Here is a 17,839-nt window from a genome sequence, read left to right as displayed (position 1 = left end):
AAACTTGTGGTCAAGTGTTCTTCCCAAAAGCACTGATGTGTGGCACAGTCAGTGCACGGCTGCTCTCGTGGTTGCTTGGGGGGCTGTGGGACCGATGCTACGTGGCTCTGCTGAACACGAGGGTCTCACGTAGCTTGTCCACTCCAGCAGTGCTGTGCTGGGGTGCTCTGTGAAGTTGGATCTCTCATACATCGTTAACATACATGGGGAAAGTCGATTTAGGTCAGCAAGAGCTTCTTCTGCCTGCTGTGGGTGGTATGGCCATCACAGGAAATCTCTTCCTGCATGACATTACCCACCAGAGGGGAGGCTGGGCTATGGTGGCTGTTAGTCTGACAGTGTGAGGGGCTGGGAAGTGGGACAGGAGGATTTGGCCCTTCTCCCGCCCCCTAAGCCTCTCTCAGTAGGCTCGTCAGGGCTTCCAAGCAGCCGTCAATAAAAAACACATTTGTATTAAAACTATAATGAGGAATAAAAAAAGTTCACATTTTTTTCAATAACTCAGGATATAAAAAAGAGATTTTTATCAATTACGAAAAGGATTTTGGCCATAAAAAGGTAATTTAAAGAGTCTGAGATGGATGGTGAATAGCATTAATGTCACCCAGAACAAATGGGCCTGCATTACTCAACTGAAAGGCAAGAGCAGCTGCCTGTGTGGGTCCCGCTGCTGCTACAGCCTCCTCCGTGCTCTGCCTGCCCTGCCTCGGGTGAAAGGCCCCAGCTGCTGACAGATCGCAGCGTGGCTGCCCCCACACCCAGCCCGTGTGCGGGCAGTAGCTGCCCAGCACCGCTGCTCCGCTGTCAAGGGCAGGTGGGGAAAGTGGGGAGCTTTGTGTGGCTTGGGTGGTCCACCTTGCTTGGTTCCTTGTGTCCTCTTGCTCGCTCCATTTGCAAGCTCTGGTGTTACTGACCCTTAGAGTCATGCCAAGGACAAGCTGGTGTCTTTATTGCCCCGGGAGCTTTGGGACAGGCTGTTCCCTCGTTCCATGTGTTTTCTCTCCGCTCACAGCTGCTGGGAGAGAATCTGGCTGAGCCCTGCTCATGGCAGCCTCTTCCTGGGTGCTCAAAGCCCCGTTGCCTAAGAGAGGGAAGGTTTTGTGGCTAGATTAGGGGATAATCTCCTTTGGCTTCCTTCAAGTTAATAAGATTTACGATACAGGAGGTTGGATGGTGGATTTTCTGAAGGATTTCTTGGAGGGCCTTCTGCAAGGAAGTGGAAGGTTTGAGATCAGAAGGTGCGATGGGGAATGGCCTAGTGAGTAGTTCCCATCTGCATGCTTAGTGACATTTTTTTCTTTAATTTACAAATTCTTTAGGTGCCTGAGGGTTAGTGTATGACATACCTGCATGGAATTCGTTGGCTCACAGTGTCTTGTGTGCAGATGGTACGCTCTCTTCGGTACGGTTTATCTCAGAGTTTTGATGACACCTGAAGTGTTGCTCTGATGCAAATAAAACTTGGCTGGCAATGCACACCTCAGCTGTGTCAGGCTGTGTTCAGTGTCCACGTTTTGCAGAGGTGGTGGATGTGCTGCGTAACAGTGCTCTAGCCATCGGCAGGAACCACCTCTCAGCGCATGGGTAACCCTTCCAGTTCCAAACAAATCACTGGAAATCACTATCTGTAACTGGGATTAATAGTCCTTATGTAGCCTTCTTGCATATGGAGACTTTTTTTTTTTTTTTTCAAACATAGTGTGTGTCTCGTTTGTTCAGCAGTGTCTGTGTGTTTATGACACAGCAGGATCTGGGCAGGGGCAGAAACACTGAGCTGCCATGTGGCGGGACTGGCTTCTGTTTCAAAGCCTGCTGCTGATACACTCAGAAATACTCTCACTTGATGCTCTGATCTAGACTCAGGCTGAGTTTAGTATTCCTGATTTTTCTCTGAGAGAGCAGGGAATCCTGTCATCTGCTTGCTCACTGATCTTTTAATATCCTGCTTGATCCTGCCTGGTTAGCATCTCCTGTTTGCTTTCAGAATTTTACATCTACCCAGTTGGCTCTTGACCCATCAGGAACATGAACACATGATGCAGTGAGTCTGGCAACTTTCGGCATGGCAGAATGTTATTTGTAGATGAAACAGATGACATAAGGTGAAATGAGTTACAGGGTCTGACCTTGACATATCTGCATTTTCCTAACATGCAGAAGAGACACAGCGTTTTTATGGATTTTTAAGATATACAGTGATCTAATAAGCTCTGCTTTATGGCACTTCTGGGATCTGTCTGAGACAACTCCTGATTCCATGTACGGTTGCTGAACCATAGAAAGCACTTCAACCCTGCCTAGGTTTCCTAGAGGAAAAAATCTAGGTTTTCTTCCCTGTGAAAAAGCTGCTGTGGGTGAGAACATCGGAAATTCTCCTCATGGGAAGCCTCACACTCAACATGCTTTTATGTTTTGAGAACTGAAGCAAAAATTGGGACCTAAGAGGTCTCAAAGGTCTTTCCACCATTAGTAAAGAAAGCACATCAGTCCCTAGTAGGCAGGCCAGTCTGAGAGAGAGGAAGTTTTCTCATGTTCCCTTTGGAAATCAAGTTATGTTTGTGAACATTAAGCACATTTTGCACTTATTTTCTGTAAGCTTTGCAGTGCTTTGGTTTTACAGGATGCATGGTTCAGAGCCAAACCTGTGAAGCTGTCTGTGACAACTGAAGCAATAAACTCACGTGACATATTGCTTGTGCCAGGAGAGCTCAGCTGAAGCAAACCCGTGAGTTTCTCCCTTACAAAGCTCCCATTACCACTCCATCTGAAATTGGCAAGTTCTTGGAAGAGTCTGTTCAGCACCAACCCTTCCAAACTTCAAATGATTAGTAGAAAATATACATTAGTTGGCTCATCTGAGATAATGAATGAAACTGAGGTGGTATCAGTTGTGAGCGGAGAGCAAAGCTAATTTTGCCAAACACCTTATTGGATGTAACTTATTGGTTCAGGTCTATTGACTTTTATTCCCATTTATCAAGAAAGGCTAGAAGGAGGCTAGAGCAATTAAAATTACCAGGGCTTGTTAAGAGGGGTTATACTAAAGAAGTCTCTTCATGTAACTTCTGTTGCCTTTTCCTTTGTCAACTGCTAGTATCTTTGCCCTGGCTGCCAAGAAAACACCTAAACCCACTCCTCCTGTCCCAGGCTGTCTTTTGTCCTTTGGACTGTAACCTAGCCTCTTCCTCTTTTTTTTATTTTTTTCTTTTTGTTTGAAAGAGCTGTGAGGCTGGTTTTTAATGGCATATCCTGTCAAAGGCCTTTGCCAATCCCTTGCAGTTATAAGGACCAGCTCAGGAATTATAAATCGGCTGCTCCAAGCTAAACATTTGAGACACTGGATGGTTCTCAGTGAGTGAGCAGGAAGGAAGGGAAGGGTATGGACTGTGCTGGTTCTGTGGGTCTTACCTCTCTGTTGACTACACAACTGTAGCACACTGATGACGGTGTGTTGGGTTGAGCTTCTGCGGTGTCTTAGTGTCCTGTACCCAATGAAAAAGGAGGTGCAGGCTGACCAGTAGCAGGCTCTGGGCTACTCTCTCCTGACTTTGCTCTCTGTGGGGTATGTCTGGAGTGGATCGCAGTCCTCAGCCCTTCTTTGGTAAGGTGGCTCCCTGGATTATGATGAGATGCTTTTTGGGATAGGTGCCCCTGCTTACATTAGATAGAATCCACCAGACTGCTTTACCTCATCCACAGGAGCCCAGTGATTTTAAACTGTAGGAGACAGAGCTAAATACCAGTGAGTGTTTAGAGGCTCCCTGTCCTGTTCCTATTCCAGAGACTGACTCTGTTGCTCCATCTGTTTTTGAGCTGCATCAGCCATAGGGAGGGAAGCAGGGCAATTGGATTCTGGCTTTAGAATAGTAGGTTGCTATATTGCATGGAAATGCATGTGAATTAATCAAAATTAACCCCCTACCTTTGTTTCCTTAGCTCACTTTTCTCCTTGTAACAACCTCTAGCGGCACACCCTGGGGGTGCCAGAGGGTAACTTACGTTCAAACAAGCTGTTTCCCACTGCAGCTCGGACTGGCAGCCCTTCCTTTTGCAACGCTTGTCACCCTGCAGTGGCAGCAGCAACGCTGGGCCTGTAAGTGTAGTTGATTTATGTTAACTGTTGAAACGATAATGTTTAATCTGTAAAGTGCTAATCTATTTTTTATGTTGATTATGAATAGGCCAGCTGTGCCTACTTTCCTATTCATAGAGTTTAGTGAACAAGCCCATTTCACAGGCTGGATTTGGAGTGTGATTTACATGAGAGCAGATACTGCTTTAAGGAGAGTAAATCAGCTGAGTTACACCACTGAACCAGGGACCTGGCAGCCCACCAAGAAGATCTGGGGGCAAGGAAAAAAAAACATGGGAGGCAGAGGACGAAGAGACAGATAATAAATAACCATAATAATAATAAATAAATAAATAAATAATAAACCATAGAAGGAGCAGATGGATCAGAACAGAGACATGAAAAATAAAGGAAATATGGGCAGGAGGAGAAAGGAGAGGTTGATACTCAGAGGAGAGATTAACAAGAAAGAAGCAGGTAATGATGTGGCTGGCCTAGCACGGGACTTTCCTCTCTGGATTGATGCAGAGAGCTCTGGGCTCCAGGGTTTATAGGACTGGTTGTTAGGGAGTATACAGAACCCCTTCCCCAGCATGGTGCCAATGATGCTGTTGGCAGTTGGTTGTGGATTTAATTTGCCATGCAGTTGTCTCCCTCAAATGACTTTGCTGGATCTCTACACATTTTTTCTGAGAGCAGGCTGCAAACAGTGGGAACTCCAGGGTCCCGTCCAGATGTTTTTGTAAGTTATTCTCCCTTGACTTCTCTTCAGTCCCTGCATCTTGTTCTCTGTGGTGTGGACTGCTGTACAGCTGCACCTCTTTGCATCGACTGGCCTGCTAGGTGTGCTGATGTTTCAAGATCTCTTCATGGTACAGTCATCACCAGTAACTGGCTTATGAGCTTTACATCTTCAGCAGGGCTTTTCCTACCTTTTTAGCATCTTTCTTCTAATGTAGTGACTTCATTATATCCCTTTCTTGGTACGAATTCAATTCAGGCAGAGCTGCCCACACCTGCTAGGCTACATGTACTTCCATGTCTACCTCAGATCCTCACTCCTGCTTCCCTGGGACAATGCTATGCTTCAATAGAACTTTATCACACTTACATCAATGTAATTATGACTGAAGCCTGAGGAAGGAACGTAACTGGGCAGAATCTGTCTGGGACTGGGGTTTGCCCTTTGCATGTTTTCATTGTACTGTGCCTCTGTCCACCTTGGTGACAGACTGCTAGATTGTTCCTGTTCTTTGTCCTAGGTCCTGATCCCTTTCAGAGGAGACACATAAAAGCATTCCACATAATGCTCATGGGAGTATGCCTCTCTCTCCATTTTAGGAGCTGAAGTAGAAGGGTCTGTCAATGTAGCATATACTTACATGTATGCAGTGCTGTCCTGCTGGATATATATCTACATGCTGCCTCTACACTCACATGCAAACACCCGTCCTGACCCTGTTCTTCTCCTGCCTCTCTGTGGATGGAGGATTTTGCCTATCATTCTCCACACAAGCTGTACACACAAATGCACAGCCCCGTTCCCCCTCCATAACTTACTGTGCAAGCCCTAGCACAACTTTGCTTGTCAAGCAGATGCTTGTAGCCCACCTCTTCTAAACACATACCCCCAGACATCTCCCCACTACACTCCATATAGTCACATAAACCTGCCCATAGACATTTCTCCACCACTGCCCCTTCTCTCATACACTTTTCAAAGCTGAATCAGAAGCATTTGAGATGAGGCACAGGTGATGTGTGTTCCCGAAGGTCCCTATATATCCTCAGGCTCTGGTAGCTGGTTATTTCTCACAGGGCTGCTGCTGTTGTGCAGGCTTGCTGCTGACAGGGCCCTTGGGGCATCTCTGCAGTCCTCAACAGAGCCTCCCTCTGCCTGGCTGTGACTAATGTGGAGCCTGTTTGTTGTGGGTTTGTTGACCCTTTCCTACTTGGGTTTCAGCCAGTGCGTGGCAGGGATGTGTTTATGCCTGAAGCCAAAATTGTCTTGAAAATTCATTTGCGTGGGGTACTTCCTTAAGTCTTACCTTCTTCCTAAATGTGCCAACTGGCCCAGTCTCTGTGGCATTTTGGGATAGGTTTTATCTTGATATAAGAATGAAATTTTTTATGTAGATAACTGTCAATAATGGGAACAACCTTCCTCAGGGATGTGGTAGAGTCCTCATCTCAGTAGGTTTTCAGGACATGATAATCTCATCTAGGTTCCCTTTCCCATGAGAAGTTGGACGAGATTATCGTTTGAGGTCTCTTCAGTCTGAGCTGTTGTATGATTTGGTGATTCTTTCCAAGTGTGCTGCCTTTGCAGCAGGCTGCTGGCATCTGTAGGGGTGATATGTTATTTAGGAATATGCCTGCAGGAATTGACCCAGGGGTTCTGAGTATGTTCAGGGACCCCCATGTGTCTTAGTTTGTGTGTAGCTCAAGAGAAATGAGAACTTGAGGGGGGACGACACGACAACAGCTGGCTTTTTGTCACCTGTCACTTGTGAGCATTAGTACTCCATGTCTACTACTAGATTCAGACCTGGCCTGGAAATGATATCTCGAGGAGGTCAATGTTGATGACACAGCCAAGGCTGCAGGCACGTGTAACAGAAGGTTGGTGACATTGTCAGTTGTGAGGAGAAAGGAGACAGGAGGGATGGTTTGAGTGAGAAGACTAGAAACCATGCTTTAGATTTGTTGAATGTGAACAGAGAGGTGACTACCTGAAAGACAGGCTGAAATTTTAGTTTGGCTAGAGGCAGGCTGAACTAGAGTAGAGAGGTAGAACTAGGAGCCACCAGAAAGAGGGTGGAAATTTTATGTGAGCAGTTATCCAGGTGCAGTGGTGGGGGTAGGGGCTGTGAGCAGAGCTTTGTGGAACATCTCCAGAAAGCTGGGAAAGGGGTAAGGAAGCTGCTCAGACATGCTAACAGAACCATTAGAAGAGCAGAAGGCTGAGGAAATGTCTCCCTTCCCTAGGAACTACAGGGGTGTTCCTGCTATGTTAGCATTTTCAGCTCTATTGCTTGGGAGCTGAAGAGCTGCAGAGAGCACGGTAAGTTTCAAAGATCTCAGTAGAAGCAGCCACTGCTCCTACTGAACAATGGAATAGGAGTCCCTTTGGACAAACGGGGTGTAGAAAGAATTTTACTGGCAGCAAAGAGTTGTCTTCTGTGCTGCTCTCGCTGCACACTGTGAAACAAGTGAAAGCCTTCTTTATTAGCAGGGGAAGAAAGAAAGAGAAAGTGTGCTTTCAATTAAAACACAAAAAATGGCTGGGAGTGGAGAAGTTGTGTGGTCTTGAAGGACTGTGGTTCCAGTCTGAACGACTGACAAGTGTGGCTCCATCCTCACAGACAAGAAAGATGCAGGTGAAGTAATATCTCTCTAAAAAGACAGAGAGAAAAGAGTGAATTTAATGAGCATTTTTCAAGTGGGGGACAGCTCAAGATGAAAGAGCAAATAAAGATAAAGGGAAACATTGGTATGTGCAAGGGGAGGGCAAGGGAACATGTGGCAGGTTGGAGCATCTCCTCCATAGCCTGCACTACTGGGGGGAATAAGTCACTACTTTCTTTTTCAGCATGATGGAATGGGAAGAAGGGAACAGGAATATATATGTATATACATGCCTCAGCTTTATTGTTTTGGTCTGTGCATTTTGCATAGACTATAAGATGTTTATATCATGCAAAATAGAGTGCACAGTGACACTGTTTAGTGTGTGCTTTGAGACATTTATCTCCACACAAGCATCATTGCTGGTGCGGACTCTGGCTTGACTCTCTGGATCAGTCTGTGACTGGCTGCTGTTGGAGGCCAGTCACAGACAGACTGGGTTGTGGAAGTGGTTCGGGACTGTGGGAAGGCGGTGATCTGTACAAGATGTTTATTCTGAGGTAGAAAGAAATGGGATACTGAACAAGCCAAGTCACTGTGCTGATTAACTGCATCTGGAAACAGGAAATGAGCATTTTTCCAATGGTCACATCAGGGTTAGAGGGACTGGTACTTTGTTATCACTCAGGGACATCCTGAGGAAATCACCGATTTCAGTGGTGCAACGTTCTTCCACCTTCCAGCTTCTCTACAGGGAAGTGAACTGGGCATGCAGCTTTGAACAGCAAAATCTTTCCTTTGGTAATGGACAATTTGGAAGGAAAGAGCCTGGAATTTAATTCTGAGCATGGGATTATAGGCAAGGGGGAAAAGCTATCTGCGTTGTCTGGAGCACTTGATACGAATGTACACTGTACATTCAGTACACTGAATGGATGGGTTAGAGGTTCATTTTGAGAGATCCCAGCTTTGCTGTTTCCTCTCTTTGGTTTGTCCTGTGTGCTTGCAGTATACCGAAGGCGTTGTGCTAGCCCTGCAGGTAATGACTGCACTCTGCTTTCCTACTATCCAGCTTGATACCTGCCTTACGTCAGAAGCCTGATGTGCAGTCTGTCTGCTTTCAGAGTGCTTAGTGAAGCCAGCACCTGGACAGAGGAACAGCTGAATGAAGCTAAGCATGGAAGAGGCTGTGATGATGAAAACTTGCAGAACTCTTAACTGTTGAAAGCATTGAGTCTTGGAATACTGAGCCAGTCTGTTAATCTTAGCACCCTGTGCCTCTGGAAGGTAGTAGGACACCCAATAACTTAATTGATGAAAAACATTTATCTCCTTGTGCCAATCAGGAGGATGTTCCTGAGCCAGTTAGGCTCCCGTCTGTCCACAACAATCCTCGCTTTTATTGGACTGAATATTGTTTGTTTGTGGGAGCCATGGGTAAGTGGCACACCTTTTGGAGAGGTGGGAGATGAGATCTGCCTCACAGGTAGGGTCTCAGGAGATGTACGTCAGCTCTGTCTGCTCCTTGCTGTTAATGCTTGTTGTAGCTGTCACCATTGAGATTGGTTTCGATCCAGGATGAGTGATATTCTCAGATAGTTTTGCCTTGTCTTAAGGATCTGACTTTACTCAGGAAAATAAATGAAGCTACCATATGTGTGTCTGAGCGCAGACTATTAAGCAGGAGTCATCAGGGATGGAACAAAAGGCACCTTTTCTCAAAAGTATGGCTCTGTAACAACTAAAGGTACTATATCAAGTAGCCTGATACAGTTGTTGTACTGCTTATTGGATGGATGAGATGACAGCAATGGTGGCTTCATGTAGGCTTTCCCACTGCTTTTCTAGTCAGAAGAGACTACAGAAGTTGGTAAGTGAGCAGAACAGGGAATAGCCAGGACCCCAGGTATCAGACAGTGAATGAGGGAGCCAGCTTTGGTGCCCAGATGATGGTATCAAGGACTTTTCCTTTAGCAGAGTTCATTTTCTGTAACATTCATAGCTTTGTGACTGGGAAATGCTGTTGGAAGGATCCCAGAGAAGCTGGTAGCGGGCTGCAGAGTACCAAGGTGATACCAGGTAGAAATGACAGGAAAAGATGGACTTCATACCCCAGCTGGCTCACAGCCTTTTCCCAGAAGAAAGGCTAGTGGTTGATGGACAGCTCTGGTTTGCGCTATTGCGGTGCAATGTTAGCAGTGATTAACCAAGTTAGCAGTGATTGGCATGCCCCAAGCAAATGGGTACCATTGGCAGATGAAGTTGTGTAGCTGTGGATGTAATAACTGCTCTATATGTATTATACAGATAGATTTTTCAAAAGATATTAAAGTTACATATTTGGTCCTGAAAAATGAAATAGGGGCGGGTTTATAGCTGACTGGACAGTCCTAATTCTGCTCCTCCATGCATGAGCTGTGACATGGTGTGGCCCAACATCGCATGGGATATCAGGTAGAGACAATGTTAGAGCTCAGCTCTTCCAAATTCTCGGCAGGCATCTTAACGCACATCTCCCCTTGAAATGGACCTCATTGCTTTGCCATCCTGTGCACTGAAAGATGCAGGGATTTTGTGTAATAAGCCATACGTAATTGTTTCAGCACATCAGAATACACACGTACCTTTTACCTGTATTAATTTGGATGCCGTAGATACCTCTGTGTACGTGCACACTTACATGTATATGTAATATGAACACCACGGAATCCATTTAGAAAACCACTATTCTGTGTATATCTACAATATTATTAAAAATATTGAGTTAATAAATACATGTTCTTGACAGATACATTTAGGAACCATCAATTAGGCTTGGCATTCATTAGGTGGGGAGAAGTCCAATCAGATTTCACTGACTCAACAAAGCCGCCTATAAATTGTAGGCTGTTTGTTCTGACGTTTGATGAATTATTCTTCATAATCCACTGTCTGCTGCGATAAATCTAATCTTTCAGTTTTTGCTGTCTTAATAATTCTTGGAGCAACACTGTGACATTTTGTTTTCGTAGAGGGGATAGAAGGGCTGAGACAATGGAAAAAACCCTCCATTTGCTGTCTGGGAAGTAGGTCGCTCTACTCCGAGGTAACATTTTCTCACACCTAGAACTCTGGTCTTGCAGACTTGCGGGGATCAGTGAGTCCTTGGTGCCACGGACAGTTATGTGTATGTTCTTGAAAAGATAACCAGCCTAGGATGAGGTTCACATCCCTTAAACCTAGTCCAGGAAAGGCATTCAGAATTGAGAGCAATATGGTCCTAGTGTCAATAAAGTGAATTCTAGAAGTTCTGTGAGCCACAAGCCTTAGAAATGCTGTATCAGACATAGAACTGTGTAACTCTTCAGCCATTCTGCCACATGAAATAGAGGGGACATTGTACTTGGCAGTGTTAAGATGGCCACTGCAGCCCCCCAAACTTCCCTGGGAAACCTGCTCTCTTTCCAGAGTGGTGTTGTGTTGGTCTGTTTTCCAGCACACTCACAAATCCCATTATCACAGTGTCACGCAGTCTTGGCTGGGAGGCTCCAGACAGCATGATCCCTGTGTAAATCTCTGAAAGCTCCTGCAGACGGAGCTCACCTTAGCAAATTGCCATCCATAGAGCCATGATTAAGAAAGGACTGTTCGGTGCTGTCTCTATCAGGAATGGAAAAAACAGATGAATTGAGTCACCTTGTCAAGGGAATTCCGGCTTGGAGAATCATAGCACAAGGAGATGTGCAAAATTTACCTCCCTTAATCACTTTCTGGCTGTCGGCTTCCTCCATGGATGTGTCTCCCAACTGAGCGATTCGTTTTGTCTTGAATGGATTGATTCCAGCTTCCCCATGTGCATCTTCTGGTGCTGCTGCATGGCATCAAAATGCTAGGAGACTGCAAGCTGCTCCCAGCCATCGCGGCACAATACTGTTGTTAATGGAGCTTGGTTGTATCATGGCCTGTGATGAGGATCTTGGAGGCAAGAAGTTCAAGTTAATCCTGTGTTGCCTAGTCAGCCCCTTCTGAAATAGCAGGTCACCTCATAGATTGCTATCTCCAAATACAAAATACATGACTCGTGAACAATTATAGGATACCGTGATCAGAAGAGGAGATCTGCTGTGAAATTGTGGTTGAGGTTTTGAATCTTTCAGTTTGCATTGCTTTTTTGGTGGTAATAGAATAGCATCATACTTGTTGGGCCCCTTTTTGTGAATAATTTTGAGAGGCTGTGATTGTCAAATCAAAGCACAGTGAAATGTCTGGAGATGGCCTCTGTCTGAGGTGGTCTTAGCTCCTGCTGCATGTTCCCCAGATGTGCCAGAGTCTCTTGACGTGGACATATTTACACTTGGTTCTGGCATATTTACCATACTTTTGGTAACAGAAACAACTGTATTGTCTGAATATTACATGACAGACATTTCATGAAGATGCATTGTTACCAGAGCTCAGGGCTTACCCTGGAGACGGGGTCACTTCCAGCTGCGGTTCCCCCATAACTTTTGCACTCAGAAACTTACAGGGTCTATCAGTAACTTTCTAGGCTGTGAAACAGCAACCGAGTCCCAGGCTGGCAGCAGGTGAAACAATTCCTGCATTGTCCATCCTGCTGGCATTGAGACCGCTCAGCCTGGTAGGAAGAGCTTCTGAAGAACATAGGGGGTGACTGCACAGATCAGAACAAAAGCTGAAGCCCGCCACTCTGCCTCCAGCTGTAGCCAATGTTGGCTGAGAGGCAAAGGCTATGAAGGCATGGCAGGCGTACAGTTAAGCTTTACTTTCTATGATCTTCCCAACTCCAATAATATGAATATTGGAGGTTTCCTGGGCCAGAGATTGGATCTTGGTGTTTAATAACACCACCTGGTGATGGATTTTCTTCATCCATCTATCTACCCACCTGGACTTCTGATATTCATAACGTCCTGTGGCAATGAGTTCCGCAGCTTAATTGGTGTGGGGAAAAAATATTTCTTTTTGCTTGTTTTAATCCTGCTGTCTGGTAATCTTGTGTGCTAATCCACAATTTGCTGCTCTCGAGTTCTTCTGTGGAGTGAACGAGACGAGCATTCCCAATCCTGTTCTCTGTGACAAAAGTGATTTTATAGAGTTCTGTGACATTCCCTCCCCATTGTCTCTCTTTCCAGGCTGAAGAGTCCTTTGAAGTCCTGGGAAATTTTTGAAGGCAGTTTTGAAATGCTTTGGTGAAGGACTCTTCCCCTGGGAAATGCTGAGCATTTGAAAGTCTCCTCACTGACACCACCTGTACTGGACTGGTGCAGCTCGGGCAGAGTTGAGAAAAAGTTCTTTGTAAGTGGTTGTGGAAAACCAGAATTTTCCAAACTGTCCTGGACTCTGCTGGAATGTGCCTGGATAGGACTTGTAATGCAAAATATTCTTACTGAGACCCCCACAGTGGCCCCATTCTGGCCACACCACACACACTGGAGCACCATGCTGAAAGGGGTTCAGCCTGCCAGCTGTACAGGGCTGGGCTGTTGAGACACTTTCCATTAGTGATCCTGCATCCCACTACACTCTAAATTTGTCCTGAGCACACTGCTGACACACGGCCACCGTTGATCTGCTTGGTCACTGTGACAGAGCAGAGCCACCACATCCCACTCGGGATGATGTTATGTAGTGCTGGGCCAGGAAGGGGCTCCCTGACTTGGCCTCCTGCTCCAAGGGCACCTTGTTAGCAGCTTTTCCGGAGAGGGAAGGGAACATACCTCTCTGTGGAGAGGGCAAATTGAAACCAGGCGGTAATATTTGATCATTTTATGCAGCACATGGATATAAAAAGGTTGGGATTAAGAGGCAGTATATTTCAAAAGAAATTAGCTAGCGAGACACGCATGTTAAACGTTTATGGTTTGGAGATTAAGACATCAGGCTGGAACTTGGGATGTCTGGGTTAAATCCCAGCTCTGTCAAAGACTTCTCAGAACATGCTGGGTAGGTCGTGTAAGGTAATACTTTCAGAAAGGACTCAGGATTTGGGACCTTAAATCCAATTGACTTCCAGTAACTTCCTAAGTGTTTAAGGACAGGATTCACAGCAAGTACTGAGGCATGCTGATGCTCAGCATTGCAGCGTGTGCCATGCACCTCTGGCAGAGCTGTATGTGCTTTGGGAGGGCACTTCAGCATGAGGAATCGCGTAGGTGACAACTGGGGACTCCTGGAAAGCAGGAGTTTGTGCAGGGCCCAGAGTGGCTGTGCACCTTGTACGGTGCCACTCTGGGCTTAATGGTGGTCTCTAGGTGCAACCTCAGCACAAATACATAAGAAGTGTCTAAGTAGGTAGATCCTGTAAAAGCTTTTATATCGGCTCCCTGAGGTGTGAATACTAATAACAACAGTCATGAAAAGATTGTGCATATTACAAATCAAATGAGCTTCACTCTTTAGAATTAAACAGTCAGGGCTGTGTTTCCAGCAGGTGAAGTACAGTGATCCATAAGTTCATTTGCTGTTGAGCACATGCCCGATGGGTGTGCGGAAGGCTAGTGAGGCAAACCGCTGCCTGCAGGGACACTGCTCACCTGTACAGCTGTAAACCTGCAGCTGGCTGTCCTGCTCCTTTGAAAGAGCAACCCTAAAGTTCCTTTTCTCTCTTTTAAACCTTTATTAAACCTGTCTGGAAACTATGTATGTTTCATCTCATGCCAGGATTACGGATGGCAACAGCCAGCTTGAGAAAGCCCTTTGAGGCTAGCTGTGGCCTGAAGGAAGCTTGAAGGTTCCTTAAATACCATGTCAGGTGGGCTCCAAGACTGTCCTAGACCTTTGCTTGCTAATTATCCATCCTGGAAATGATGGTTAGGGGTTTTGTTAAGGGTGCTTATTAGCTGTGTGCTTGTGAGCCTGCAGCCTGCTCCAAGAGCTCCCTGCCTGCAGGAAATGGGTGCAGCCACCTTCCCTTGGGAAGTACCCCGCTCCCTGGCTCACCTCTTCTCTGCTTTCATGTCATGCAGCCTCTCTCTTGCTTTTGCCTGCCTGGGACACACAGCCTGCATCAGAGGTGCTAGCTGCCTCCATCGAGCTGCGAAAGGACAATTTCATAATGAATGAGGGTGATTTGTTAAGTGGGGGGTCCTGGAGCCCAGCTGTAATTGTGCTGCTACTTCTTTATCTCAGCCTCACACCTGCTCATGTAATGGCCTGGCTGTGATACGCTCCCTCCCCCATGTGCATGCTCTCCCCTTCTGCTCCGGGAGAAGCCATCAATTCTCTGGCCCCGTTGCAGTCCCTCACCTTGCTGCCCTTGCCTGCAGCCTGTGGGTGCACACAAATTCCCCCTTGAATCGCAGCAGGGCCACTCGGCTGGCTCTTATGGACATGACCGCTAACCTGGCTTTCATGTTCTGAGTAACAGGTTTTTTTAATTAAATCCTTCTGCCCAAAAGAACTCCTAGACACAGCTTTCTTCAAATGGTGTTGCTGTAGAAAACTTAGTCACACAAGGATATTGTATATATTATTCCTGCCACAGGCAATGTGTGCAGCTTTTTTTTTCCCCTGCATGCATTCAATACCGGTGAAAATGGTTGGATTGACAGTGTAGGCAATTAAGAGCTTTAGAAATCCGAAGCAGATGGAATTTCATTTTATATATGGTCTTACTATAAATGTACCTTACTGGATTCAGGCCAGTGAACTCCCGTGCTTTAACTTTTGGAGGATGTTACCACCTTTATGAGAGTTAGACTAGTAATATCGGCTGCTGCTCTGTAAAGGGTACATCCTTTTAATATGAGGATGTGTATAGGGTAGTCAGAGAGTTGAAGAAAGCCACAGCTCAACTTCATGTGGCAAATTCTCTGTTTGCATTTTTTCCTTCCTTATGGGGTCTCGTAGCCCAGCATGCTCCTGGCCGGCTGAAGGGTCTTCCCTTTAACAGGTCTTCTCTTCAGCTGATAGACAAACTTCACATATAGATAGAAGTCTGTGTCTTGAATACATGTCCCCTGAGCCATCTGTCATCCTGTAGGTGCTTTTGTCTTTATATTAATCTGAAATGAGAATCTCAAAATCTAAAAGTGAGAGAGAAAGAAAGGATAGAGGGGAAAGAGGGGAAAAAACTTTTTTCTCTTGAGACGTGAATGTCAATAGGTTTGAATTATGGACCTGCTGTAATTAAAAAACACATAACTACTTGTTTTTAAATGCAGTTGTTCTACTTAATTGATTTTGCTGCTAGGACCAAAGGGAATTAATTAAATAAATAAAATGCACGTTCCTTGTGAATTACTGGAGGCAGCTGAGTCTCTGTTGGATCTAATTGCAGCAAATGCTCGGGTTTGTTGCTAGCAATAGTTTTCCGTGGAAGGGGCTGGGAGAGAAAGGGTAGGGTGGTGTGGGAGGGGGCTCATTCCCTGGCAGCTGCAGGAGGGAACAGGCTGCTACTTGTGTAGTATTTTTCTTCCTTGTCAGCAAAAAGAATATTCGTTTAACAGTTTGCATGAAGACTTTGCATAGAAGGTCTTTATTCATATTTAATTACTAGCTCACTGCAGCTCCCATCTTTAATTACTTTTTAAAAAGCAGGTTATAAAAATGCAGTGACATTCTTTCTTTTTTGTTACTGCATAAATTAACGGCTTCTCAACTGTTCACCCGAAATCAGCTCAGCCTGCGGGAGGAGTGGGACAGGTTCCCTTTGCTGACTTCTGGATACCTCAGAGCTTGTCTGCACCTTACTCTACAGAGCAGGACAAACCCCCTCTGCTAGCATTACATGAACTAGCTCTGTGCCTGAAGCCACATAACCATGTTGGCACTGGCTCTGAGCTAATTAACTGTGCTGAGATTCTCCTTCACTGGGAGGCCAAGCAGTGAAAAGGCTCAGGCAAGCGACAGAGGAAGGATGAAAGGCTGTCCATCTTTGGCATATGCTATCTCTGGCCTGTGGGCAGGGTTTTCTTTGGGATAGTTTCTGGCATCCCGAGCTGATACCTCTTTCTCTTCTCCCGGCAGATAAAAGAGCTCTTCCTGAGTTTTGAGGACACTCCCTTGGGAGCAGCATCGCTAGCCCAGGTGCACAAGGCAGTGCTGCAGGATGGAAGAACGGTGGCAGTGAAAGTCCAGCACCCAAAGGTTCAAGCTCAGAGCTCCAAGGATATTTTGCTTATGGAGGTAAAAATACTCGTTGACTTTGACTTACAGAGTGATTGCCATTGAAATGAGTGGGGACCCATGGTGTAAGCAGGTATAACACCACCATCCTGTAGCTTTGAAACCAGGAATAATACAGAGCTGGTGAAGGTTGCAGTGCGGGTGATCGTGTGAACAGAGAGACTGAAAAGAGGGTAGCAGTGAAGGAGGGCAGAAGGAGAAGACAAGTAAATGTAAATGGCATCAGAGTAAGTCCACGTGAGATTTAAGAAGTAGAGTCCTGATGTCTCTCTTCAGCTTGTGTGCCCATTAACTGGTTGATTAAACTGTTCTCAGTTCGCCTGGCAGTCAGGTCTGTGTAACCAAGAAAAAAATCATTCTCCATGATAAGTGTGTGTTTTTTCAGTTAAATTCCAATGTGGATTCAACAGTGGCTGAGGTTGCTGTGATTCAGTTTTGTTTCTTGATCAGTTCCTTAATACTGAACTGATTCATGCTGGAAACAAAAACACTGAAATATGGAGAGGGTCACCTAACAGGGGCAGATGCACAAATGAGGGATTCAGTTAGGAAAAAAGTTTCAATGCCTGTCTCCCGTTCCTCTCCTGAACGGTGGGTACCACTTGTGTTCCCAGTGCAATGCTGTAACATCTCCCAAAGTTCAGTCTAGCCCATTGAAGGGAGAAAAGCTGTGGCACTGCACTGCGTTGCAATAGTCAAAGATGCCAGTGGTGTAGTGGGGAACAGGAGATGGAGACAGGGCTGAGGTGGAGGAGAGGGGAAGGATTAGGTCTGTAAATGGTAGCAGTAAACCTTTTAGCTCTTCTAATAAGCATATATCTGTATGTACAGTACAGTAATGTGCACATCCATTGGCAGACAGGCATGTCCATGGGACTAAAGAGGGGGAGATTAAGCTGAGGAGGTTTGATAAGTGTTTAGAGGGTGCTGCTGATGCAATGACACACAGTTAGCCATTAAAGGAGATCAGGAATCAAAGATCTTGCCAGCACCCTCTCAGAGAAGCACATAACTAAAGCTCCTTTAGGCAGCTAAAACACCCCGCTTTGAGCAATCCTGGCTAGTCTGCAAAGAAGCACAGCTGGTTCTAGCTGAAGCACATTAGCTTGCAGCTGAATATTTATTTTGAACTCGTAGTGAAAGAAATTTTGGGGTTCAATAAAGATATCCCAGGAAGATGGGATATGTCTGGTTCAGTGCTGGTTTGAGAACACAGAACTGTTTGAATTGGCTTTGGGTCCATCTGTAGATCTGGATTTGGTTCAGGTCCTCTCCAGGACTGCCTGCAGTGGT

General features: G+C 45.7%; 1 protein-coding gene across 3 annotated transcripts in view; it reads left to right on the top strand.

The window, feature by feature from the left end:
- ADCK1 (aarF domain containing kinase 1) overlaps positions 1–17,839 on the top strand; it is a 78,873-nt gene that overhangs the window by 37,956 nt on the left and 23,078 nt on the right. For all 3 annotated transcript variants that reach the window (XM_080395269.1, XM_080395270.1, XM_080395268.1), the window contains one exon: positions 16,388–16,546. In XM_080395269.1, coding sequence (XP_080251395.1) covers positions 16,388–16,546 — 159 coding nt within the window. The remainder of the gene's footprint in view (positions 1–16,387; positions 16,547–17,839) is intronic.

This window comes from Falco punctatus (genome assembly GCF_963210335.1).
Source record: "Falco punctatus genome assembly, chromosome: 7".
NCBI classification, from domain to species: domain Eukaryota; kingdom Metazoa; phylum Chordata; class Aves; order Falconiformes; family Falconidae; genus Falco; species Falco punctatus.
The sequence above is the reverse complement of the archived record's forward strand: the minus strand, read 5'-3'. Positions and strand labels throughout refer to the sequence as shown.